Source organism: Cantharellus anzutake (assembly GCF_015039405.1).
Source record: "Cantharellus anzutake strain C23 chromosome Unknown EI90scaffold_12, whole genome shotgun sequence".
Taxonomy (NCBI): Eukaryota; Fungi; Basidiomycota; class Agaricomycetes; order Cantharellales; family Hydnaceae; genus Cantharellus; species Cantharellus anzutake.
The window spans coordinates 1,435,781-1,460,539 of NW_024066962.1; the positions used below are offsets into that span (position 1 = coordinate 1,435,781).

The 24,759-nt window shown below is 47.8% G+C and overlaps 9 protein-coding genes across 9 annotated transcripts; 3 read left to right on the forward strand and 6 right to left on the reverse strand.

The window, feature by feature from the left end:
• Positions 1-443: 443 nt before the first annotated feature.
• Positions 444-1,802, forward strand: EI90DRAFT_3120238 (thioesterase-like superfamily-domain-containing protein; the record flags this gene model as incomplete). The annotated part of the gene is made up of 6 exons (XM_039063297.1): positions 444-559; positions 628-898; positions 950-1,229; positions 1,284-1,404; positions 1,451-1,589; positions 1,644-1,802. 6 exons carry the CDS (start codon positions 444-446, stop codon positions 1,800-1,802), a joined length of 1,086 nt encoding a protein of 361 aa, XP_038919035.1.
• Positions 1,803-5,572: 3,770 nt separating this feature from the next.
• EI90DRAFT_3047757 (uncharacterized protein) lies at positions 5,573-6,147 on the reverse strand. The gene has a single exon (XM_039059572.1). The coding sequence runs from the start codon at positions 5,949-5,951 to the stop codon at positions 5,634-5,636; it is 318 nt and encodes a 105-aa protein (XP_038919036.1). The 5' UTR covers positions 5,952-6,147; the 3' UTR covers positions 5,573-5,633.
• Positions 6,148-6,991: 844 nt separating this feature from the next.
• EI90DRAFT_285895 (uncharacterized protein) lies at positions 6,992-8,681 on the reverse strand. Its single transcript, XM_039053789.1, has 5 exons — positions 7,952-8,681; positions 7,749-7,813; positions 7,596-7,654; positions 7,452-7,530; positions 6,992-7,400 (listed from the first exon to the last, which is right to left on the reverse strand). The coding sequence occupies exons 1-5, from the start codon at positions 8,380-8,382 to the stop codon at positions 7,141-7,143; spliced, it is 894 nt and encodes a 297-aa protein (XP_038919037.1). The 5' UTR covers positions 8,383-8,681; the 3' UTR covers positions 6,992-7,140.
• EI90DRAFT_286053 (uncharacterized protein) lies at positions 7,953-10,363 on the reverse strand. The gene is made up of 3 exons (XM_039053798.1): positions 9,982-10,363; positions 8,239-9,510; positions 7,953-8,170 (listed from the first exon to the last, which is right to left on the reverse strand). Coding segments are annotated over exons 1-2 (1,134 nt in total). The 5' UTR covers positions 9,984-10,363; the 3' UTR covers positions 7,953-8,170; positions 8,239-8,378.
• A 381-nt stretch (positions 10,364-10,744) lies between these two features.
• On the reverse strand, positions 10,745-11,706 carry EI90DRAFT_2912442 (kinase-like domain-containing protein; the record flags this gene model as incomplete). Its single annotated transcript, XM_039054460.1, has 3 exons — positions 10,745-11,092; positions 11,188-11,332; positions 11,450-11,706. Coding segments are annotated over 3 exons (750 nt in total), but the record flags the coding sequence as incomplete, so codon positions are not given.
• A 435-nt stretch (positions 11,707-12,141) lies between these two features.
• EI90DRAFT_286164 (uncharacterized protein) lies at positions 12,142-14,123 on the reverse strand. Its single transcript, XM_039053804.1, has 3 exons — positions 14,012-14,123; positions 13,704-13,913; positions 12,142-13,176 (listed from the first exon to the last, which is right to left on the reverse strand). The coding sequence occupies exons 2-3, from the start codon at positions 13,842-13,844 to the stop codon at positions 12,217-12,219; spliced, it is 1,101 nt and encodes a 366-aa protein (XP_038919040.1). The 5' UTR covers positions 13,845-13,913; positions 14,012-14,123; the 3' UTR covers positions 12,142-12,216.
• EI90DRAFT_3287847 (uncharacterized protein) lies at positions 13,965-15,395 on the forward strand. Its single transcript, XM_039067078.1, has 6 exons — positions 13,965-14,381; positions 14,418-14,517; positions 14,578-14,743; positions 14,798-14,942; positions 15,014-15,100; positions 15,215-15,395. Exons 1-6 carry the CDS (start codon positions 14,311-14,313, stop codon positions 15,279-15,281), a joined length of 636 nt encoding a protein of 211 aa, XP_038919041.1. The 5' UTR covers positions 13,965-14,310; the 3' UTR covers positions 15,282-15,395.
• A 2,804-nt stretch (positions 15,396-18,199) lies between these two features.
• EI90DRAFT_3047767 (uncharacterized protein) lies at positions 18,200-19,110 on the forward strand. Its single transcript, XM_039059573.1, has one exon. The coding sequence runs from the start codon at positions 18,315-18,317 to the stop codon at positions 18,951-18,953; it is 639 nt and encodes a 212-aa protein (XP_038919042.1). The 5' UTR covers positions 18,200-18,314; the 3' UTR covers positions 18,954-19,110.
• A 359-nt stretch (positions 19,111-19,469) lies between these two features.
• On the reverse strand, positions 19,470-21,359 carry EI90DRAFT_286270 (U3 small nucleolar RNA-associated protein 6-domain-containing protein). Its single transcript, XM_039053813.1, has 5 exons — positions 21,244-21,359; positions 21,013-21,157; positions 20,738-20,894; positions 20,334-20,647; positions 19,470-20,230 (listed from the first exon to the last, which is right to left on the reverse strand). Exons 1-5 carry the CDS (start codon positions 21,319-21,321, stop codon positions 19,692-19,694), a joined length of 1,233 nt encoding a protein of 410 aa, XP_038919043.1. The 5' UTR covers positions 21,322-21,359; the 3' UTR covers positions 19,470-19,691.
• Positions 21,360-24,759: the final 3,400 nt, after the last annotated feature.

Genomic DNA, 24,759 nt, shown 5'->3' on the forward strand with positions numbered 1-24,759 from the left:
TTCCACCTTCTTACATGAGACTGAAGCGAGAGGATAGGTGCTTCACTCGTGTTATGATCCCGCTAAAATATATGTGTTCTTCACATTGTAGTATTACGGCTAGTCATCTTAACAGCTGAGTCCTACAAGCTTGAAATGAATGAGCACCAAGCGGGCATGCTATGGTACCTAGTTGCATGTCGGAGGATTTGGACTATACTATAGGAGGGGATGCCGATTCGCCAGGTTATGGTCGCCGATCCGAAGATCTTCGGTGATGAGTTTTCCAGATTTCAGAAACAGCTAGGCACGAATTTCGGGTTGAGGGCGCATTTAGACCTGTCAACTTATTGTGTCAACTCATGACACGTGATGTGATCATCTTTAATATTGGATGTCCCCTTTTCCGTTCGGCCCTTGTACGCGCCACCACATTATCATCGTGCTTCTCTTAAGCGTACACGATGACGGAAGAAATGGGAAGATATTCCGATGCTGTCAAAAGCAAATTGGTCAAGAAGCTCGATGATGGAACGCATATTTATGAAGGAACTCTTTGTCATCCGTGGACTGTTGAAGCGTGAGTCAAACAATCAGACTTCAGCGAAAACCTTATCAACCGTGATGTCTCGTTACGCGACATCCAAGTGTGTCACATGGGGGTGAGTATTGCATTTCAACTCTGCCTGCTGTGACGTTTATTGAGCGCATTCCGTCTAAACAACAAGGCTACCTGATGGGCTGCATCATTCAAGCGGTCATAAGTTTCCAGTCCAATTCATCACCAAAGCAGCTCGATCCCATTCACATATCTTCACATTATCTTAATCCATCCCATCCTGGTCAGTTTGAAGTGCATGTTAGGCCTCATAGGCTTGGGCGTCGTTATTCCAACATCACTGCCGACTTGTTCCAGCAGGTAATTGCCTTTACCCATTAAATCATTCCACTTCCAACTTTAATTTTGTAGGGAAATATGTGTATCACGTCGCGCGTAATCGTTGGGACTCTACCTGATCCGTCGAAGATCCCTGAAGACCGTTCGATGCCGAGTCTGGCGTTACCCCACCCATTCGCCACTCGCATACCTTTCCGTTCGCATCCCGCTGCCGGAAATATCGATCAACTGCCTTCCAAATTGGTTTTCCGAGACTGCCTGAAATCAAGTTTTGATCATGCTGTCGCCGAAAGAACACTGGAAAAAATGAAGAACCCCGCTGACTCTGATGGGGGTCTTGATCACGCCCAGTGTAGGCAGCATACACATCACATCTAAATATCCTTCTGTTAATCCCCCATCATAGGGTATCAACTACTCGGCGAGAAGGATGGTGAGCGAGTAGGGCTTCCTGCCATCCCTTTCTTCGCCGATTTGTGTAGGAACACTCCTGGAATACTTCCCAAGGATATTGCTGCTCCAGACAGGTATGTCATCACCGCCACCTAGCCTGTCTCAAATCCTTACCCACAGCTTAATTCGAAGTTGGTTCCCAACGCTTGTGCTGAATCTTGAGTTTAAACTCAGCTTGTCCAGTCTCCCTGGTTATATTTCCCCTACAACCTTTGGAGTTTTCAGTGTCGGAAGATTTATTTGGCAAGGACGCCATGAGGTTTGTGGAACTGATTCTGATTGTTGTTGTTTTTACGACTCCCGCTTCCCCTAGGTTCGTTCTGAAGTCTGGACATCCCCGTCCGAGATTGGGACCGGAGGTCGAGTTGATCCTGATTGGAGAGAGAAGCAATTTTGCGTCGCTATCGCCACTCAGATGGCTCTTAGCATCCCAATCGAAGTGAACAAGCGGAAAGCAAAATCTAATTTATAACACTGCACCTTGCAATCGACTGCAGCGCATAGCACTGTTTAGAGCAGTAGATCAAAGCACCTCAACCAGCGCCTCGTTCTCGGCTACGCGATAACGATTACCCATTTGTGTGTGCGTGCCATGATGCTCGAATCAGCGTTGGGCGGTGCACTTGACGCTTCAGGGTTGTCCCTGGCTGTACACCCCCTACGCAATCAATAAGATTTATTTCTCGGCCCTCTGGGCTGCTAGGGCTCCCTGATTTTGTACACAGTCTACTCTGCTGGGCAAGTATGTGATGCCTGAAGCTTTTGCCAGTCTATGGCCCTTCTTTCACACGGAAGGATGTCCCAACATCCTAGACTGCGCAGAAATACTCTTGTGTGAAAAGCTGCTTCTCCAGGCTTTAGCCATCGGAGATTCGCCCGCCAGCTCTTCTTTCTTTCTAAGCCGCACTATGTTTTCAATTGTCGAGGGTTCACTGCTTTGGATCCGAATCACCCCAAATCGTAGGAAATTTCACGAGAGAATCTTCTGTCTAGCTTGAGTTCGGTTCGAGAACGCTTGTGGCTTCACGAGTCAATTGACACCCTACGATCGGTATACAACATCTCATGGAATTCACGCAGCTTTCGAGTTTCGTGCGAGTTACCGGGTTCAGTACCATGATCCCGGAATGAGATTCGTTCTAGTCACCTCTTCAAGGATAGTCACTTGGGTTGTTGTGTGCATGGAACGATCAGATTATTAATCGTCGCTATGCACTCGGCTTGTTCTCATCTCACTTGCCAGATGGGCACACGGAGGGAGCGGGGCTTCTGGGCTCCACCTAGGATTACCCCGCGGGGTAGCAACGAGTCACAAGGTGCTACAACCAGTCTAGGGAACTTTCTTGATATCTCCCCGCTGGGCGGATACTATCAGGGAAGAGGACCAATTCCCCCACAATAAGGTCTGGGGGAAATGTTTTCTGTTGGTGTTGAGAGTTTTCTGGTATGCATTCAGCTGACACCGACGCTACCTGATGGAGAAAATATTGCCAGTTTGTGGATTCACTCTTCGTCTGCGGGGTTCTCATCTCGGATCCAATGGGATCAATTTGACTGCGCATGTATTGCCATAGTTGGCTGGGACGGCGCTCGGCCAATCTCGGGCACTTGCTGTGCCACGTGTGGAGTCGTGCTTGAGGATGGGTCTGTTGGGTCACCAGTAATAGCGCTAAATTCAGACCTTGTTCGCCGGGTGCCCAACGCATTACCTCCCGTCGAACAGCGCCTGGATTTCGCCTTCAGCTACAATCACGATGAGCATTCCTTCTGCCCTTCTGGATCCAAATTCTCACGCGTTTGTTCCGCACGGGTGTACCATAGAGCTGGAATTGCCTACGTGAGGCCCCGGGGCTGTCCTTGGTTCTAATGCCTCAATGCTGTTAGCTTCGCCTTCGTTCCCACAGCTTGGCTCACGCGAGATTTTCTGTCACGACCAATGAAGCAGTCATCAGGCTGGAAAAATCGTGCTATTTCCGAGTCTCTGAGTAGTCAGTTCTTTGCTTCTTTCCAGCGAAGGCAGGTACTGCCCAGTATGTAATACCCAAATTCTTGTTCTCGCCGTTCAAAAGTCTGTTCTGACACTGGACCGCGCAGAATCCCTCTTCTACGGAATGCCATGTCTTCACGCACCCGCCACCGGAACAGAGATTTCCCCCGCTCGGTCTCTCTTTCTTTCAGAGTCGCGCCGTGTGATCATTCGTCTGGCGATCGCTGCTGTAACCCGGCATTGCGAATCATAAGAAGAATTTACGATAGGGTTTCCGCCTGGCCGGGGTACAGCCAATTGCTCTACAAGTTCATGAACTACCCACGGTCGGCATACATACCTCAGATAGTTCGTTGTTTCGTACGAGTCAACAACTGAAGTGTGATGATCCAAGAATTAGACCTGTCCTAATTACTGGTTAAAGGATAGTTTGAAACGACCGGATCAGATGGTTGTTACTATGCATGGAGCATGTTTTCATTCTTTTTTCTCTTGTCCGATGGGCATGCGATTTCCAGGGGAAACGGAACTTCCAGACTCCACCCCCAGTTTTAGTCCGTGGGGTAGCGGCGGATCAGCGGGGTACTCGTATCGATCCAGCAAAACTTTCACGATGTCCCCCTCTGGACAGGTATTACGAGGCGTGAGTATAGTCCGGTAGAATGTGCTACCTGCGTCTCTCTTGCTTTTTGTGGTGCTGTGCACAGGTTGCACTCTTGGGCAAACTTCAGCTGACGCTGACATGCTCTCGCGCCTCCGTCGCCGCGTTGCGCGTCATGCACGGGCTGCGCACTTTTAATAGATACCTCAGCCTCAGCCTCCGCTACCCTTCCACGGAAGTATATCGTCAATTTGTGAATTCTTGATTTGCTCTGCAGAAACAAACCATCCGGGCTCCATTGAACCCCAATGGATTAAATTTGCACTTATCATGATCACTGACACCTAGTAGCGATGTCCTTATGCAATTCCAAATGGTTGCTGTTTAACGAAGATGGGGGAACTTGCTTATTGATCTCTTTGATGCTCTCGCGTTGCATTGTGCAAGGGCAAGGCACATGACAAACATGAGGTCTTGAATAGAGAGAAGCCTAGAAGTGTCCCCAAGGTTCTAGGGGTAACTCGATGTGAAATCCCTCAAACCGAATTAATTCATATGCTCAGCTGCTCAGGATTATGTTCCGGAATACGGCTCCTGGATCTAGATACCTCCCTATTACTTTAGAGCAAGTTCTTCTAAGTACTGGTGGCGCTTTGGTCTGGCCAGCCATTTCTGCTCAGATCAGGGGGTCCTTGAGCGCTCAACCTGATTGGGGGTTCAGGGTGCTGTGCAATCATGCATGGCGAACGCGAAGAGGGTGCCCGCAAGCTTCGTCTTCTACCAGAAGCTTACCCAGAAGCGTGAGTTTTTTCCCTTCGTTCAATGTTAGTTATCCCTTGTTTCCGAGGGGCCGGGTCTGCGCTTCCGGGGGGAAAGGAGGATGTAGTGCAGCGGCGGATGTGAAAAGCATGTAGCGGAGGTAATCACCCATCATACTGCAAGCGAAGCCGCCCTCTTACGGCACAAGTACAAGTGCCCTGCTTTTTTTTCAACCCCCCCCTCTTCACTAGGTCAAGATGCAATTGATTGTACACGTTGTCCATTTTAGTCATGATGCAGGATATACCACCTGTAATACGATCGCCACAAATTGGCCTCCTCCCCCTTTTAATTCTTCGTAGTGTGAAATTAACGGGATTCTAACCGATTTGAAAAGCGAATTGGAGTGTATATATGTGTGTGCATACAAATTAAACGCCACCACCACCAAACGAAATGCAGCAAAGGCAAGCCAGCGGGGCCGCAATACTAGCTCCCCTTAGCTGGCTTTACGTACACCCATCACAGCAATCCATGCGTTTTGGTTTTGGTCGGTCATGGGTGCACGCGCGCGCGCGCGCATGGGACACAAAAAAAGAAAAAACGTTGCACTTGGAATATAGGTACATACATGCAATACGGTTTCTGTTGTTAATTACATACATAAAATGAAAAATGCAAAGTTGACTTCAAGCTAGGCAAAGTACATACCCCGTCGACTCCCCCGTGTTCCCCCTTAATTGCGCAAGGGTCTCATATCAAAAAACGCCGCAGGCTAGGCTCTGTCTAGATAGGGTTGCAGCTCAACGAGAAAAAAAAAGACACAATTTGAGCATCCATCCATTTGTTTGTCTTTGTTCCAATTTCGATTCGGGATACATACATAATCGACGTGGCGTTTATAGTAAAAAAAAAAAAAAAGAAAAGGACAAAGATAAAGCACGCACGCACGCATGTCAATTTGCTTTATTTTCTACAAAAGAAAAAAAAAGAGAGAGAGAGAGAATGAACGTCCGATGGAAACGAGTGTTACTGTTCTTGTTGTTGCTGTTGTTTGTTTGTTTGTTTGTTTTTTGGGAGGGGTTGGTTGTAAGCAGAGAGGGAGTCCGAAATGATAAAGAGAAAAACAAGCGGTTGAGCAGGTGAGAGATATCAAGATCGGAAGGGGGGGTTGGGGGTTGGGTAGGGAAACGAGAAGTAAAAGAAACAAGGTGGTGGAGAGAGCATAAGATAACCGAGACCAAAAACCTCCCCCTCCTCCCCTTCCCCTTCATCTTTTTTCCCTCTCCCTTCTTGGATGAGTGATGATGAGCACACCACGATATATGAGGAAGGTATAAAAAAAAAAGCCAGTCGATGATTTTTTTCACTGACACGAAAATAGGTCTGCGTGTCTGGTTGGTCAGTGTTCGGAATCGTTCGTGGATACGAAGGCGTGCAATTGAGAGTTGGGGGTTGGGGGGTTGGCCGGGAGGGGGGAGAGGGGGAGAGGGAATTGATATTGTATATATATATCCTTGTGATGATGATGGGTCGGGAGTGATTGACCGAGTGTGGCGATAGTGTAAGAGTGGGAGGATGATAACGGGGGTCGGGTTACGGGGGGTGGGGGAGGTAACGAAAAATGCGTGAACGGGCATAGAGTCGAGCCGACACTTGGGAGAAGACAAGTTCACGAGAGTCGAGTGGCGGGGGAGTAGGGGGGGGGGGGAGGTTGGCTGGTTCAAGTTGAACTTTGGGGGGATTTTTCACCCAAGGGAAAAAACCAGGAGAGAGATATCAGGTCCCATCCTCCTTTGGGTCACTGGTTGTTGCACGGCAAGCTGAGGAGGGAGGGGAGGGTACGTTGCGTTGGGGGGGGGATGTGTTGGATGGAGTTGAGGAAAGGAAGAAGTAATCCACATCTAAGAGCGGAATCACTACCACCAACTCCCCCCCTTCCCCCTTCCCCTATTCGTTTTGGTTCTTCTCCTTCTCACTCTTGACTATCTGACTGATCGAAGGGACGAGCAAACCGAAGGGGATGAATGGAGAAAAAAATATAGAGTATGATAAGACCGGGGGGGGGTAATGGACATACTATTGAGCATCGACGAAAAGAAAAAAAAAAGAAAAACATAAAATAATAAGAACAAATGTATAAAGCATGATTTGATTGTGTACATGAACAAAAAAGAATGAGTGAGCGGGGTTATAAGTTTGAGTCTCGTGTGTGCAGAGAAAAAGGGAAGCGGAACGAGGTTTGGATACGGCGGAATGATGATGATGATGATTATGAGTGAAAAAAAAGCAGGGCAACAGGCAAGGCAAGGAGTGGGCTCAAGGAACGAAATCAAAAGCGGAGTAGGCAGGATATGCAACAAGTGTGTGCGATGAGAGGAGGCAAAGAGACCAGGGGGACCACCAGAAAAGAATCAAAGGAGGGAGAAAAAAAAGAAGATTCTTCAAAGGAAGAAGCCCCACTCAATCCTTGCGACGAATACTGGACAACACCTTTGCAAGTGTCGCAATTTGACCCTTCTGTACCTTCTTCGGCACTCCACCCGACGAACTTTGACTCTGACTCTGACTTGAGCTCTGAGCCTGTTGCGTCTGTCCTTGTCGTTGCTGTTGTCCCACCGTCCCAGCACTGCTGCTACCGGCAGCGGTGGTAGCAGCGGTGGTAGACAACGTGGCGGCGGCGGAACTCTCACCCTCAGACTCGCTCCCACTCCCACTTCCACCTCCCGCCGATATACGCACCCCTCCCCTGCCCCCACCCCGTGCGCCACCACCAGACCATTTCTTCGGACGTTCAGAGATTGGATCAAGGTTAGAAGGCTGGGCTTTTCGACGTCGAACGTCACCCTCAGACTATTTGGAAGGTTCAAACTTAGCTAACCGAAGACAAAAGTAAAAACAAAAACAAAAACACGCACCTTCTTGCCGTTAGTCCGCTGTGGAGGTTCACCCAAGAGCCACGGAACACCTTGCAAAGCTAATTAACGGAAAAATTAATCAGACCCATCAATCATCGCCACTCCAACAAAACAAGAAACGAAAAACAGAAAAATAGACGATTAAAGACTCACGTTTAACGTTTCGAGGTAAAGGTCGTGTGACAACTGGTCTAGCCGGTACACTCACGGGCGTCGACCTAGGCTCCGGCAGCGGACCCACCTCAGCACTCTTCTTCCCCTTACCGCTCAATTTCTCAGCAACAACACTCGCACTACCATTACTGCTACCAGCACCCATCCCACCCAATACACCCACTCCGCCACCCAAACTGAACCCAGACGAAGCAGAGACAGTCGTAGCAAACGTCGACACTGATGCATTGCTGAACCTCGTAAACGTACTCGAGCCGGAACTCTTCATGCTTGTTCCCGCGGTGGAATAGATCGAAGATGCGTAATTCGAGTTGTGATGGGGAGAAGAGGAAGTAGAGGCCATGATGAACTGAGGAGTTTGAGGAGTTATAGGGGATTGTGACAGAGCCGTCATGGAAGAGCTGGAATGTGGTGGCGGAGGGTGATGCCGCCAATTGGGGGATGCGAATGAGGGGGATGGATTAGGAGCGGGCCCTCGACGAGCATCGGGTCTTTGTCGCCACAAGCTGCCCAACGGTTTATCGATGGTCTCAACAGCCTCAGTCGACGCATTCCTTACCCGCCAAGAATCAACCGAGGTAGACGACGAAGGCGAAGCAAGCGCAAAAATCATGTTTTCCACAACCTCAACGCTCGGATCCTTCTTGCCACCCTTCTTATTGACAGGAGGGCTAGCGAGGGCTGGGGACGAAGCGCTCGCGGGGGTATCCTTCCGGCCAAAGACGTTCCATTTGGAAGTTTTCTTCCGCAATGTTGGGACGGGTCGTGGGGAGGACTAGGCACAGACGCGGGTAGAGGAGGTAATGATGAAGTAATAGGAAGGGGAGTAGGAGTCGTGATAGGAGTGGGATTAGGCACAGGAAGCGCTGTGACAACGGATACCTGTTGCTGCTGTTTGTCACCTTCCTTGACAACAGTACGCGACCGAGGAGGCTGCTTCCGCGAGAGTCTTCTCGCGAGAATTTGTGCCTCATTGCGGAGATACTCAAGCTGATCCTCACTCGGAGAAGACGCGCTTTGGAGGGGGGATGTTGACAGAATAAAAGATGAAGGTGGCGGAAGGGTCGTAGGAGCCAAGAAAGGCGAAGAGACAGTTGAGGGGACTGTACTTGGAGTAACTGACGCCCCACGGTTCCTCCGTGCGCCACGTCTCCGCTGCCTAACACCCGACGACACACGCTGCGACGACGTCGAGTCTAACTCGGGCTCAGCCTCCATGTCCTGTTGCAAGAAGATTTGTTGCTGCGTAGCACCCGCATCCTCCTCTTCCGCAACACTTGCGGCATCAAAAGTCTCGTCATCAACTTGATCGTCTCGTGGACGGATAGTAACATCGCCTCCACCGTCATCTTCCTCCGCATAGTCGAATTGGTGTTGTGCATCTCGAAGAACATGATCCGAAGAACGAGGCTTCTCGAGGGCAGGCATCGAATCACCGGCAGTGGCCACGGCTGCACCCAAAGGACCAGCACCGAACATAGCGGGTAACCCCTTGACCCACTCGCCCAAATCACCAGCGCTCACTCGACCACCACGATCACCACTGTGACCGTCTACGCCCGGCTCCTCTAATCCTAACGCACCAGGACTGACCCAAAAGACTTTGTTCGCGAGAAATTCGGCAACGTGGCGCGTCATACCTGGACAACGTTGAAGAAGGAAAGGAACAGGTCTAGAGAGATACTCTTCGAAAGCAGGGTCTGAGAGGCAAGGGTCTTGCCAAAGATTGTGGTGATAGAGCCTGTAAAGAAAGAGACGTGAACACCGAAAGCGAACAAGAGAAGCCGAAAAGCCGATTCAGAGGGAAAAAAAAAACAGTAAGCAGTAACGCGCAGAGGGCAGAAAGTAATAAGGGAGATCACAGGGGAGAAAGCGGTTAAGAAAAAGGAGAGATCTTCAGTATTTGACCAACCCCCCCAAAAAAAAACATCGCCACAACCAGATCCGGCGCCCTAGGCCCACAAGCCGAGCGACATAAAGGAACGCACGCATGGAAGTACATATTAGCCATACACAACTCGGGGTGCCACCCACGCGCCAACGCTGACCCTGAAGCGCACGGGCAGGCCTCACGAGTATGCGAGAATTAAAATAGAATCAATAACAAAAGAAGAAAGGGAAGAGAGGAATCTCCACCATGAGGGTCCAAAGAAGGGAGGTAGAGACAGCATAGGGAGAGAGAGAGAGAGAGAAACGAAGAGGTTGTACGTACATGTTGATTAGCACGATTCCTAAACTCCACACGTCTAGAAATTAGAAATTTGCAAAGTATCACGGCAACGTCAGTTCTTTCAAATCCACACAACCACAGAGGAAGAAAAAAAAGGGGGAAAGTATAAAATGAAGGGAAAGAACAACAACCATGTGGTGACGAATGAATTGAGTCGCAAGCGTTAAACCACAAACTGGATTGCTCGCTTGGCTCATTCACTCACACTGAATGGCGCCCTTCAGTGTGTTCCACATGGTCCTCAAAAGCAAAAAAGGCACAAGGTCCCCCCATAAGGCTCCCATCGTCTCGTGATCCACATTTTGGGTTCCACCCCCCAAAGAAGATGTCTCGGCAAAATTGGGTTTGGATGTGCCGAGCCGTGAGCTCTAAATCCGACTCCGACGCGGATTTTTACTTTACCACCCATCATTTGGCTCTCATCCCACCGGCGTCGAAAATGAAGGAATGATGCGTCCCTGATCCCTCCGCCGGATGAGATATTGAAAAAAAAAAAAAACTGACACTTGGGAGGCGCAGACACACGGGGATGCACATCTGTGGCGAGGGAGCGTGCCGTCATGTCTTGGCGACAAAGTAACCCGCTCCCCTCCCCAAGCACACACGTGGAGACATCATTCCGATGTCCGAACACAGAAACTGTCATGCGACCCACAACCATGTGCACATGTACCCATGTGCAAGCAGGGAGGGGGTCTTGGCAAGACGATGACGTGCAATAACAGAGAAATGACCCAAAGAGTGATCACATACCAGCAGGTTGAGTAGTATACGTCGGTCCAACATTATTCCGACACTCTAAAAACAAATAAGAATGGATCAATCCCTTCACTGCGATCAACGACAACGACGACAACAACAACAACTCACCAAAGCTCATATAAGGCGCACTCCCACAATCAACATCAGCACTCTCCCTCTCAACCGTCGCCAATCCAAAGTCCGACAACTTCACCACCACTCGTTGTTCGTTCAACGACTCGGCAGCAGCAGCAGCAGCAGGCAACTGGGATGAGGTCGGTACAACGGCCTTGGTCACGATAAAGTTCTCAGGCTTGATGTCCCGGTGAGCGATCCCGCGCGAGTGGCATGCCTATACGTATGCATGTATCCAAATAAGAAATAAAAACCGTTTTGAGCACTTTGTGTGAACAAAGAAACAAGGCAAAAACAAACAAAAAAACTCACCTGAACGGCATCACACATCTGCTTAAACATACTCGCAACAAGTTTCAATCTCGCCTGACTAAACATCACACCGGGCCTCACGCTCGAAAGCAACGAAGGCGTCGGCGGCGTGTTCACCATCCCCGTCCCCATCTCATCACTATCACTATCACCATCACCACCCGCGTCCATACAGATCGGCACAGGAATACCACCATCGCCACTCACGCTCTTCTGACTCATACAGCCCAAATCCTCTCCAAGGGACAAACCAACAGAAGACAAAGGGGTCGACCCACCAGACGAATGCGACGACTCACATCCCGAGTGACAATTCGAGTTTGTGTTGGACTGCGAACGAGGAGATCCAGCAGCAGCGGTAACAGAGGAATGCCCATCCCTCGACTGTTCAAGGAAATAAAACAAATCCTCGCCTGGAACATACTCCAACACGAGTAACAAATACGAAGGCGTCTCGAGCGTTTGATGAAGCGTCACAATGTTCGGATGAGGTCCAATCGAGTGATGAATCTGGGCCTGTTACACGATAAACAACGACGATGAAAAAAAAAATTATGTTTGTCAGTATAATCACCACGAAACTAACACAGTGAAGAAAAAAAAAGAAATTCACCTCGTACATCTGCACTTCCAAATCAGCCGACGACAAATTCGCCCTACTCAAACACTTGATCGCAAACTCCCTCCCATACTTCCTCCCACTCTCACCACGCTTACACTCATTCTCATCAAACAAAAATACGTCCTCTCCACCATACGTCGGCGTCGGTGTCGTTGTCGTCTCCTCCTTCAACCCACTCACCACTTCCCTCACGAGAAACACGACGGCATAACTACCCGTTCCCAACTTCCTCACTACCTCAAACTTTGCTCCTCTAGGCGGACTCGTCATGCCACCGCTCCCATTACGACTACCGCTACCGTCCCCTACACACCCACTAACGCTCACGCACCTAATCACCTCCCCATTCAACTCACATCCTTCCCCAAGCACGTCCCCTTCTTGAAGCACACTCTCAATAAACGGTATCACCACATTCTCCCTTCCCCTTCCGCGTCCCCTTCTCCCTCCCCAACATCCAAACCCACCACACTCCCCTTCAAACTCCTCCTACTGACACTCCTACTAAAACTCCCCCGCCCACCAAACAAAATGCTTCCCCTCCTCCTTCCAGCTCCAGCCGCCCGACTAGAAGCAAGTCTCAGAGAAACTTGCCACGAGTTTCGTCGAGAACTAGCCGCACTACTCGGAGTCGTCATCACTCCCCCACCAGAAACCGCTACAACAGAAGGCATACGAGCAGGCGATCGAGGCGGAACAATAGGGGATAAAGTCCGAGGAGAATGAACATGTGACAAATGCGTCGGCGTCATCGGTACTGATCCTCCTCCTGACGCTGACGCTGATGGTGGTGGTGGCGCTGGCGGCTGTAGTGAGGACAGCTTGCGCGGCGGAAACGTAGGACTCGGAAGACCCATCGACGAAGAAGGCGTCATCGGAACGGAAGCCGGGTATTGAAAGATAGATGAGCGAGGTGAGGAATGATTGAAGCGTGGACTGTTCGTAGTTGAAGTAGGATTCGAAGCAGGGGTATTGGGAGTTGCGTAATTGTGAATATACGAGTGGGTATCGGTAGATGAAGGTGGTGGTAGAGGTGGTGGTGATGGCGAGATGGACGTTAAAAGCAATGAAGAGCTCGCTAGTTTACTCGGAGTAGCGGGATGGTAATCTGGGCAAGTCGCAGAGGAAGGAGTGGAAGGATGAGAAGTGGTGTAATATTGATGATGAGGGTAATGAAACGAGGCTGGAGTTTGCGGTTGAGAACGCGAAGGGGATGAAGACGAAGGTGAATGGAAAGGTAGAAGCATAGGAAGCACTGGTGGCGTTGCAGTACGGAGTTTAGGAGATGGACGAAATGAAGGAGAAGATGCTCTCGAATGAATCGAGTCGTATGTTGACAACGAGAGAAGAGGCGAGTCGCGAGGTGTCTAATGGTTCGTTTCGCGCGTATGCAGTGTGTGTAAGTGTGTGTCGTTATGCGGGGAGAGCGTTGATGTTTTTTTGTTTCGATTGGTCGGACATTCGGTTCAAGTTATTACGGCAAACCGCAAGAGTGCAAAAAGGGAAGAAAGTGATGGGGAAGGAGATCATACGCGGTTGCGGGGATGAGTATCAAATCAAAGGAGGTTGTTGACCGCCGGAGCGCATAAGAATTCCGTTGTTGAGTCACACACACACACAGGTCACAGCAACATTACCACATCGGGGTATGACAAGAAAACGGAATAGCAAGTCCCCCAAAAAACGTTTGGTTTGTTTTGGCGTTCGGTTAGTTTTATCGACATGTGGAGATCCCAATGGCGTGATTGAGCGAGCGAGCGGAAAAAGAAAAAAAGCCAACAACCGAGCGGAAAGCCAAAACGCCGCATGCCCATTGAAAATGGAAATCAATCATGTTAGGAAAGGTTGAGCGCTGTGGAACAAACAGCAGAGATAAGGAACTAAAACAACGCACCGGTCGCCATGAGAGATGAGCAGCAGCGGCAGAAGCAGCAGCAGTAGGGTTGGCAGCAGCGGCAACGGCAGCAGTAACAGGAGGACTGGCAGTTGCAGTGGTAGCAGAAGCAGGCATGAGGATAAATGAAACACCGTCCATTTTGAAAGAAAGCTAGTTGGGGGGGGGTAAGAAAATATAAAAGGCTCCCCCTGCCAGAAGGATAGGTAGCTAAGGGTTGAAAAAAAAAAAAAGCAGTAGGGTAAGGGTTGGGGTTGGGTTGAAATATTTCAAAAAAAAAAAAAAAAAATACTGCAGGTGGTAATTACTGAATCACTGAAATCACAAAGACGCAATTTGGGGGGTTGCGTCAGAGTTTGTTTGATTTGAAGCCTTTGCGCGTCGACGTGTTTGATGAGACTGTTGGAGGGGGCTGAAGAACGAAGGAGAGAGAGAGAGAGAAGGCGTAACACTATCTAACTAATAGACAGGGACGTTCCCAATCTCTGACCCCACACACACACGCACACACCAAACAACACAAAATAGCGTCAGGACGTTGTTCGCTTGCGGTTCGCAATGTGAGCGTGCAAGAACAAAAGTGGTGGGGAGGAGAGAAAAGTTTAAAATGGAGTTTGTTTGGTTTGGTATTTCGGACGGTTTCGTGATTGAGAGAGAAGGCCGAGAGAGAGAACCAACGTTGGCACAATGATTAAGAGAAGCGACCACCACCAGGAATAAAGAAAGCAAAACAAGCGGAGCGGGGGAGGAGGAGAGGGAGATGATATTAGTTTTGTCAAGGCGGGTTTTGGCAAAGAGCGAGCGTAGCAGTTGCGTGAGTGGAGGAAGAACTCTTTTAGGTTTAAGAATTGCTTAGCACAACACGCAACACCAGATAAACCGCCTTGAACAGATTCGACGACAGAGGAACGGGATTGATGATGATGGTGGTGGTGGTGGTGGTGGTGGTGGTGAAGAGAGAGAGAGAAAGGAAGGGGTTGACGGAATGGATGGAAGAGGGAAGGCTGATCTCGGTACATTCCGGGAGAATGTCAATAAGGGTGTGTAAAAAGTTGCACCGCGTGGTTGGTTTACTTATTGCTCCATTCGGAAAGTTACAGCATGGAGTGACCTCGCGCAGCTGTATATACTACTGCTAGACGCTATTCTTGGACTCTTCTCTATCTTAAAGATAAGGAGAGATCTTCCCGGGTCTTGGTTAGGGTTTGAATCATCGAGTTTGGGTCGCTCAAGGGCAAGGTGGGTACAAAACACGCAGCACACACACACACGTAGCACACACACACACACACACACACATGCACGCACAGCTCTATGACGAAGGACAGGAGCCAAGCTATTTACATATCCTTCTTCACCCTTTCCAAGTGTAACTGTAACAGCACAAGCTCCTTGCTGTATGTAACTAGCAGCACAGCATATGCATAAGTGACTGGCTATAATTAGGAGGAGCGTATCCAGCAACGAGGGGAAGCATCATTATGTACTCCACGGTCAATTAACGTCTCCAGATCAACGATAGACCCAAAGACCGGGACCAAGGGCGCGGGTGCAACTGGCCATGCGGGAGCCGCCTAAGCGTTCGAAATGAACCTTTGGGTTGACTTGGGATGACTGCCGTCATCGATCATCACGTGCGGATACGTGTCACAGGAGTAAAGTACTCAACATGATCGCGAACCCATTTGAGTTGTTGTATGTACCACATGGTTCACACCCACGTCGAACAAGGCTTAGGCCACGGAAGCATATACATACATAACCCATTCATTTTCTCATATCAAATAGGGAGGAGCAATTCAAATGAAGTTCCATTTGAATATCTGATGGAACATGCCAGAAAAAGGACCCCAAAATGGATTTCATTGAATAATGAATTCCGTTCCCGTCCATCCTGATAACTGTTCACGTACATACACTCCCTTCCGTCCGCCTCGCTTGGCTCCCCCCCCCCCCCCGCCAAACACACTCTCGATCACTTCTTCTCGCACCATTCTCGGGAACCTCGTACATCCTCCAAATCCCCCGACCATTCCCAGTATGTCCCCGCCCAATAACGAATCCACATCTATATCTGGCTAGTCATCACATACTTGACACCCAAATTTATCACTAGCACATGCAGCCAGATTGCTGTTCCACGCTTCACTCAATTCGTTGTCTCACCTAGGGGCGTCACACGATCACTCAATAAGTATATGCCAATATCCCACCGCACGTGCACAGCGCGGCCATGAACAACCCAATTATGTATTGCAACCGACTCTTTCGGGATTCGTACACATCGGATCCAGCTTAGATCCTTCCGGCCGAAGACTCCGGGACGGCCGTCGTGAACTCGGCACCCCCAGCTTGAGCTTATGTAAGTAAATTGGCCATGTTACACACACACACACACATATGTAACTGACATGAACAGCCATAATGATAACTGCTAGCTAGGCGGACGGAACGATCGGCCGATCATATCGATATTTCATCTGATCTGCGGCTGAGCTGGATGCTAGTACACCATGAGTCACAGCGCTAAGGGTGCATGCTCGAACCAAGACGCGACGTTCCGTGAATGCTTCCCCATAGAATGCAGACATATTGTGTCCGCCACACAACGGGGCTCGACGATTACCTCATACATATGGAGGCTTTGCATGAAGAGTCCCCTGCATAGCGGTACAATATCAAAACTCAATGCCTATTCCTGCGGAGACAACAACTGTATAGAATCGACCATCTCGCGCGCGCGCGCGCGCACACGCACGCATCAACGCGCCCGTGCGCCCAATGGCGAATCATTCCCCTCATTTGTCAAGTGGTTGCGTCACACGTAAACGGGAGTCCCGAAGCTGAAGCTTATACTATCTTACGATACTACTGTACTACAGTATGTAGCAGCCCGGTGGCTTGAATTGAAGAGCCACTGGCCTAAGCTGCTTCTTTTTTTGATCTGCACTAGTACATATACTAGCAGAAGGGTGTCTGTGACTCCTTAGATTTAGCCACCTTGGATTCAGTTACCGGATTCCACAATAATTCTATTCCACTGGAAGGGGTCAAGTATTGAACCCAGCACTGCACTTTTTGCGATGGAACGTTCGAATCAAGGTACAAGGTACAGAAGTTCAGTACCTGGCCTCGGTAGGAACTTCTGACCATGCAAGGGTCAGCTATCTTATGCAACCAGCAGCAGCTAGTCGCTGCTAATGGGGTTCCATAGATCATCGATGGTTCCATATCATCAGTTGTCGTGCTTTTCTTGGGTGACCGTTGGTCGGTACATCCTGCCATACAGTACTAAGCAGTACTACTGGCGGAAGGATAATAATATTATAAATCCTGGTCCGGATAACTACACTCACATACATACGTTGTTCCACACGGGAACGCGCGCCATGACCCTTAAATTCTTGGTAGTTAGCTCGATTCACCCCCAACAACATATTTCCCAGAACCCCAATAGCTCGCCTCGTCGCGCGTCGATACATGAGGAAGCTTAAACTGATCAATGCATTCGATCCCTGGGATCATCAAAAAAGAATTTCGATGTCGATATAGCTATATTATATGTATCCATGCATGAGGCATATGTAAACTCTCGGATTATATTAACCAATGGGTTGGGCCATCCATGCATGTATATATATGGACTATTATAGGCGTACCATGCGCTGCGCTGCGCACGCGCGCAAAAACAGCTCGAGCACTTTTCGCGCGCTTGGGTGGGGGGAGGGGCTGGAGCTTCGCGAATCGAAGAAACTGTACTGTACCAACGAACTTGAAGTACATAGTATTCCCGCCTAGTTCTAACTTCTTACAGTTATGCAGGTAACCCAACATTAACCCCCTCCTGACATTAATTCCTCCCAGGTCCAGAAACGTACCGCCCATGCAAAGGGTCAAAATTATGTACAGTACTTGCGCTGATCCATGCTCATTGATGAAGAAGTGTGCATGTGTGTGTGTTTTTCTTTGGCATGCATATATGTACAAATATATATCTACCCGCCACTCGCCGCGCACGAATGACATGACCACAAGATACACATTGCATGAGATATATACAACAGGCAATATAATATCATGGTATCATGCAGTATTCCATGTACTGCGTGCAAATCGACCCGTCCCCGGCCCCGCCGCCGCTGGGTCGTAGTAGTAGCAAGTTACCTCCGCGGATCCGGCGGTCATACATAACAAGTCATTTCAGTGGATACATGCATAACTGCTGTAGTATATATATATAGATCATCCGCACTTAATTTTGCTTGCCTGACCGGACAGAGGGATCAATACGATGTCAATTCGTCCTCTCCCAGGTAGTACTGTAGCTTCCCACGATCCGGGTAAGCGTAGATATTACTGCATATTACGATTGCACATGCATGTCAGTGATATACTAGCTGCGCCGGAAGTTTGAATCCATTCAAGTTATTCACCTCGCGCACGCGCGCGAGCCCCATGTGCGTGCCAGAATCAAAGCCCTTCTTACACGTGTATGCCAATAACTAAGTCATTGAGGTGATCTGTATATACTTTTTCCCGTTCCCCCCCCCTCCACTTGCGCCACATGCACACCTCACGGCCAGCCCCCAAAAGCTAGATGGGTATCTATCTATGGATCCCATCACGATCCATTCAACCACCAGGTTCACACCTCCATGCAAAACGAACCTCCAATTTGAAAGATCCAACGACCCGTCCTACAACCAAATGACTTCTTCTTCCACTCGCTTTCTTCTCTTCCTTTCTCGTCCATCCTCACCATCACCCCCTTCCCCTTCCCTATTCACACCCTCATCCTCCACCTCAATACCCTCAACGCCCTCCCCATCCTCACTTCCCTCGTCCTCCCCATCCTCATCCCCGCTCTCCCCCTCCCCCTCCCCCTTTACCACCCGATCCAAAATTTCACACCACCACTTCTCCATAACCTCCCTCTCAACGCTCCTCCTCCCAAATCCAGCACACAACGTCCTAATAACCTTGGTCGCTTCCTCCCCCAATTTCCCTTTTCTCAAAAGCCATTCCGCCCATACTTTACTCGCTCGTCTTTCCTGCCCTTTGATGATCCTCCACCGCTCAAAGATGAGTTCCAGGATAGGTTTAAGTTCGAGGTGGGGGTTCTTCGTAGGTGTCGTAGTGATAGCGATCGTTGAATTCGAATTCGAGTTTGTGCTTGCGTCTCGTCGTGATGTCGAGGAAGAAGAGGATACGTCGGCGAGCGACGCTTCAAAGGTGAATGCAGAGGGATAGAAAGTAGATGAGGGAAATTGTTTTGTCGTAAGGTGTCGTAAATCTGCCATTCGTTCGGAGGGCGTTAGACGTGGGTGGCGTCGTTGGATATAATGAAGCAAAAGGGAGGTATGGACTACCGTTAGCGAGTATGATTTCGATTCTCGTAAGAGTTCCTAGTATGTATGTATGCAGGCGTTTGACGGAAGACGTAAAGAAAAGGAGATAATCAGTCATCATCTAAGCAAAGTGAGAGAAACTCCACCTCAAACGGATCTTCATCTTCTCCAAACTCCAGATTCGAAATACCCCACATCCAAACTTTAACAGCATCCTCCCTCTCAACTCTCTCATCTTTCACCTTGCTCGCTCGAACAACGTTCCTTCCCTCCTTCCAAGCGTTCCTCACTTGTTCAACATCCACAACGGAACCGGACGGGAAAGCATCGAGAACAGCTTTCTCAATCTGTAACCGAACGAGCCATAAGCCAGGATGTGTCCATGCCTCATTTACCTCCGCTCTCTTAGAAGTAATTCCCTCTTCCCTGTCGTCTTCCTCGTTCTCGTTGCTGTTGGTGTGTCGATGAAGGAGTGGAAGCCCCTTTGATGAACGAGTATACTCCCGAGCACGCTTCAAGACTTTTGAAGCGTACTTTTTGAATGTCGGGGATGAAGGAGTGAAGAGAACCGGGTGGAGGGATAATTGGAGCGTCGTTCGGAGGAGAGTAGAAGTTCGGACGGCCGGAGAGACTTGAGAGACTAGAGATACCAACGAGAGGATGATGTATCGTTTCTAAGGTTGTTCGGAAAAGAAAAAAATGAAAATGAAAATGAATGGCGATGATTGTAGGTAGACACGCGAAGGGGTTGTGCGTATCCAACATCCGGAATTAGAAAGGTCGTAGTTAGGACTTGGGGGGGGGGACAAGGAAAGGAATGATCACTCACCAAATCATCTATCTTTAAATTCGCCACTCGATTCTCAACCCATCTCGCATACGCATCCATCATTTCGCGCCCTCGAGAATAATTCCCCGTTTCACATGCTTCCTCGTTTAACTTCTTTGCCCCACTAAGAAGTTCTTCATTCGCATTTCGAAGGCCATCCACGAATTCAGGCGTATTCGAGTCGATGGTGTCCAAGTGACGAGACGCGTACAAGACGAGCGCTTCGGGAGATGAAGGGTGTCGATCGATAAGTTGATCATAGAGCGTTTTGAGAAGTGGGGGACGAAGGGGTGTTGGATGTGATGTGATGAGAGCTTGAAGGTTGTGAAAGATCGACAGATTCTTGACATCTGTCAAAAATGTTCATGTCGGGTTGGAACGTCATCGTTTGGGAATAGAGCGTTGTATTAGAAAACAGAAAAAAAAAGACATTATATTTAACTTGGGCTGCACCTTTCATGGCTTGATCCATAACCGTCTTTACAATCCCACCATCAAGGATAACTTTAACCGATTCAGCACTTTCAGGTGCTGCTGCTTCCTCCCCCTCCTCCTCCTCCTGCTCTCGCTCCTCATGGACCTCTCGAAGAACTTCGGTATGGTTCATTTCCATCTTGACGTATTCCGTCCAGAGTTCCGTACTTTCTGGATTCAAACGGAGACCACGTTGGAGAAGCGTACGTGCAGCTGAATATGATCCTCTGCTGACTTCTTCAGAAGATGAAAGGATGAATAAAGCGGGGGATGTAGGATGTAGTTGCATAGCTCTGTGGCAAAAAAAAGAAAAAGAAAAATACGTTAATGATTATCAGGCCAACGAGGGGCACGCATAGTTGCAAGAAGGAACATTGACTAACCTTGCACATATCGATGTTACCCTCGTGTCTGCACGGAACCTCTTAGCAGCCTGAATGTACTGCACCCAGATCCCAAGATCACTCTGGAACTTCCGTATACCACGTTCAAAGATTTTATAAACTCTATAAGGTATACTTCCTTCTCTTTGTTGGGAGTCTAATTTGATTTCAATGTCTAAACAAAAAAGAGGAGGGGGGAGGATGATGATACATAGTCGCATCGTAAGAAAAACCGTGGCCCCAACAAGACGAGTACTTGGTAAATATAAACGCACTTTGTCGCTTGATACGTTTCTGTATCAACTCATTCAGGGTCATCTCATATTCTACGTACTTGAGATAGTCCGTTTTGCGTTGTATGGTTCCCAAAAGAGCTGCCTCGAACTTTTCACGACGTTTTACGATCATCTTTACTTCCTCCTAGTCAAAACAATCAGCCCAAGTAAGTCACAGACCCATAATCGATGCATTCTGGAAGAGGAGGGGGGCGAGGAAAAGAAACGGACCCTGCTTAAGACACCTTTCTCTATCCATAACTTAATTATAGGCAAAGTACGTTCTTGGTTCAAATGTGCAATATCCATGTTCTCGGGGAAGACAGAAAAATCAAAATTGAATTAAGTTCCAATGATGGCAATTCCCGTAAGCGCGCGCGCAAACGAAAAATTCATTTGCTCCCCTGCGGCTTTCATGATTATTGGCAAGTCCCGAGGAGAGTGCACCCAAAAAAAAAAATACTATAACCGCCGACTCAGTTTTTGCGATGGAGTGAATTGAGGGGAGGCGTTTGGTGTGCGAACGAAAGATGAATTTATATTCCTTGTAAGGCTAAGGTCAAAGCACCATATGGTCGAATAAAAAATATAGAGCTGTGGCCACTCCAACTTAAGGTTATAGTGGCCAAAGCCATTCCAAAGCGCCCGAAGTAACCGTTGAATTCCTAACAGAGTGAGTGAGTTCTCGGGCGAGTGTTTCAGATAGAATACCTTGCACGTTTCGATCGACGATGTTTTGACATTTTTCCGATGACTTTGTTTTTTTTGAGGGTCAACTCATATGTCGACTGACGCTCTTGAACGCTCGCATTGTGTTGAGAGTGTTGGCGTCCTTTCTGATCGTGGCTAACAACGCTTGTCTTGATTAGTTCAGTATTGATGCGAGACAGTAACCGCCCCCCCACCAATTATTTCTTATTTCTTAATTGACTGATCTGCTTTCTTTTTGCCGGTCAATTATCGCTGTTAACGCCTCGTCACATGAAGGCCTGGTTGCGCTGCGGGTTTTTTGGGCTCCCCCTCGGTTCTCCACTACGAAACTGAGTCCGTGCGCACAGTGCTTTCTTCCTTGCTTGCTATCTTGACCACGACGTTTGTAGACAATCCAAAGCCCTACGCTTATAGCCGGAAATTCTTTTGTTTTCTGGTTCTTCCTTTAGTTCACAGTACACGGTAAAACCAAGGTATGATCCTTTCCTTGTGAAAACATCTCGTTGAGACCTATATCTGTACCCCAGCACGATACAACTACTACCTCCTATACGGTCGGAACTGAGATGTGACAACTTCATCCAACATCCTTCCGTGATGTCCGAATTCACCACTTGGTACCCCATCAAGCATTTAGGCAATGACGGAAAAAACTATCAGACTTGGGCAATGAGGATGGAGCTCATCTTACAGGCGGAGGACCTATGGGATGTAGTAGACCCTTCCACTCAAGGCACTGCTAAGCCAACGGCCCAAGGCCAAGAGAGTCCAACTTATGACCTTAGACATGAAGGACAGTGAAGGAGAGAACGAAGGAAGGTCAGTTGGGAGGTTCAAACAAGACCACCACCAAGCTGTTCCCTGGTTCTTTAGTTAGGATGGGGAAGTGTACTAGTACTATTTGTTGTAATTATAGTACCAATCCAAGTGTTTTGGCTAATTCTATTTTATGGGTTAGTCTAAGAGTTTTTGAGAATTGACTTACAGATAAACAAAGCCCTGTGGAGCTGTTCCTCTATTGTAATTTCTCAATTTGTCTGGGTGTAATTCTGTGTAGGATTGTTTAATTTGGATTTTAACTTGAATTAAATCTTTTACTTGGTGAATTTTCAAAGATTCTACTCAGTTAATGGGTTTAGATCTCTGGGGTGTCCCTTGACCTTGTCTTATTTTTGATTGCTTGTTTTAACAGTAGCAAAATAACTGTTTTGTGTTTACACTTTGAAATCTGGAGTGTTAACCAGCTCTCCTGTTGAAATATTTACTTAATATTCCTCTCCCTAATTGCTGCCTTTTACTACAGTGGCAATCTTAACTGTATATCACTTTTTTGCACTGGAGTGACAACCAGAAATGCTTGAGAAAAATAATACTCTATTTTCTTACTTCTCTCAGGGGGGCGAAAAGTTGCAGAAAGGGTCTCCCTTTTATACTCCTTGGGTTGCCCTCCTTTTTCATGCTCTACCTCGTATTTACAGGATTTATTTACAGTGTATTTTCCTCAAACTGAATAAAAATGAATTTTTCATGCTATAGTTCTACTGCGCTCAGCTGTGCTGAACTGCAGCTCTACTGCGGTCAGACTGCACCTAGAATCCTTATTGTCCTTCCTCGCCTAAGCTATTTTAATGGTTTAATTAGAACTTGACTGTGCTGCATTTGTCGCAGTTTTCTATTTCAAATTCCTCATATTTACCATTAAGTTCGCTATGACTCAGTCATTCTGAATTCAAACTTCGCATTACTATGCGTATGGCTGCGCTGAGACCTTCAGCTGATTTATTCTATTTTTATCCAGTAACATTTAGTTGAAATGAGACTTGAAATGATAAATGAGTGAATTATTCAGGTTTAGAACTGAAAGAAAAAGTTGCTAGTAGTCAAGAATTGTTCAAACGAATGTGTTATAGCTCTCCACTTCATTAGTATTTCATTCCCTAAAATTCCCGCCATGGTCTGTCATAGTTTAGTGGTTTTCATGGATTTTGTCCATCTCCCCTGATTCCCCTTTGTATTATTGCATCCTAGTCCTTCATATGTATTGTTCATTGTTATAGTAGGTCGTCCTCAAAGATATCATATTTTTATGTATTTTATTTGGGGCTCTGGACCTCTAGAAGCTGTCTTCCCGCGTGTTTTCAGGTTTCCAACTTCATGTCCTTGTATCTCATTCATTTCTGAATGGTTTTTCACGTTTTTGATATCATAAATTTTCATTTATTCCCACCTGTTCAATGGTACCAAAGTTGTACTCTATCTCTCGGTATTTGTCAAGTTAGCAAAAGTTCGCATGCACATTCGGTAATCATGTGTGTTGTTCCTGTACTTGTTTGTATGCAGACGCCATTTCTGTTTAATTGTTCGGAGTTTATTGTATGTGCAGGTGTTTGTATCCTCAATATGGGCTCCCATGATTTATTTCAGATTTTCCCCTCATGTTCTAAGGTGTTTTTGTACTTTCCATGCTTTGTTTTGACTGGGGTCTTCCTTATTTGGACAGAAATTGGTCTTTGCGATCTGCTGGAGCACAGATCTCGGTTCTGACAGCCGGTTCCCTTCGCATCGCCACCCTCATGTGTCTTTAAGCATGATGCGGATTTCTATATTCCCATCGTTGGTGTAACTTCACAATGGCTGGACCGTTTGGGCTGAAACTTTGAATAACTATAGTTTCCTATTTATCATAATTTCCGTGTAAATTTCGTTGTGTGTTTTAAATATGGATCCTACGTGAATGTCGTCTTTTCCCTGAGCCATGACTTTGATGTCGCTCATCCCATTATTGAATATCTCATTGATGCGTGAACCTTTTATTATGAAAATTTGGGTGAATTAAGATTAGATCCCTTCCTTTCTAATGGGCTATCAAGCTCGTCTCGGTCGTTACTGCTTGTTCTTTGCACTTGCCTTTTAAACGTTGTCCTCGTTTTCCGAGAGTTTTGGTCATATCTCCATCGTTTATGGGTAGTTTTCCCTGTAATTACTTTCATTGAGTCCGTTTGGGAGACATCTACATTTTCTATTATAAACACGACT

Excerpts from the sequence above, each read along its gene's own strand:
- EI90DRAFT_3047757 (XM_039059572.1), bottom strand. The coding sequence starts at position 5,951 with ATGAAGGGGAAGGGGAGGAGGGGGAGGTTTTTGGTCTCGGTTATCTTA.
- EI90DRAFT_286164 (XM_039053804.1), bottom strand. The coding sequence starts at position 13,844 with ATGGACGGTGTTTCATTTATCCTCATGCCTGCTTCTGCTACCACTGCA. Across the intron at positions 13,177-13,703 it reads CTCATCTCTCATGGCGACCG|ACACCTCGCGACTCGCCTCT; the intron begins GTGCGTTGTTTT and ends ACGAACCATTAG.
- EI90DRAFT_286270 (XM_039053813.1), bottom strand. The coding sequence starts at position 21,321 with ATGGATATTGCACATTTGAACCAAGAACGTACTTTGCCTATAATTAAG. Across the intron at positions 21,158-21,243 it reads AGAAAGGTGTCTTAAGCAGG|GAGGAAGTAAAGATGATCGT; the intron begins GTCCGTTTCTTT and ends TGTTTTGACTAG. Across the intron at positions 20,648-20,737 it reads GTAACATCGATATGTGCAAG|AGCTATGCAACTACATCCTA; the intron begins GTTAGTCAATGT and ends TTTTTGCCACAG.
- EI90DRAFT_3287847 (XM_039067078.1), top strand. The coding sequence starts at position 14,311 with ATGGAGTTTGTTTGGTTTGGTATTTCGGACGGTTTCGTGATTGAGAGA. Across the intron at positions 14,518-14,577 it reads AGAGCGAGCGTAGCAGTTGC|ATAAACCGCCTTGAACAGAT; the intron begins GTGAGTGGAGGA and ends ACGCAACACCAG. Across the intron at positions 14,744-14,797 it reads CCGGGAGAATGTCAATAAGG|TTACAGCATGGAGTGACCTC; the intron begins GTGTGTAAAAAG and ends CCATTCGGAAAG.
- EI90DRAFT_3047767 (XM_039059573.1), top strand. The coding sequence starts at position 18,315 with ATGGATCCCATCACGATCCATTCAACCACCAGGTTCACACCTCCATGC.
- EI90DRAFT_285895 (XM_039053789.1), bottom strand. The coding sequence starts at position 8,382 with ATGATTTTTGCGCTTGCTTCGCCTTCGTCGTCTACCTCGGTTGATTCT. Across the intron at positions 7,814-7,951 it reads ACTGTCTCTGCTTCGTCTGG|GTCGACGCCCGTGAGTGTAC; the intron begins GTTCAGTTTGGG and ends GCCGGAGCCTAG. Across the intron at positions 7,655-7,748 it reads TTTACCTCGAAACGTTAAAC|CTTTGCAAGGTGTTCCGTGG; the intron begins GTGAGTCTTTAA and ends TCCGTTAATTAG.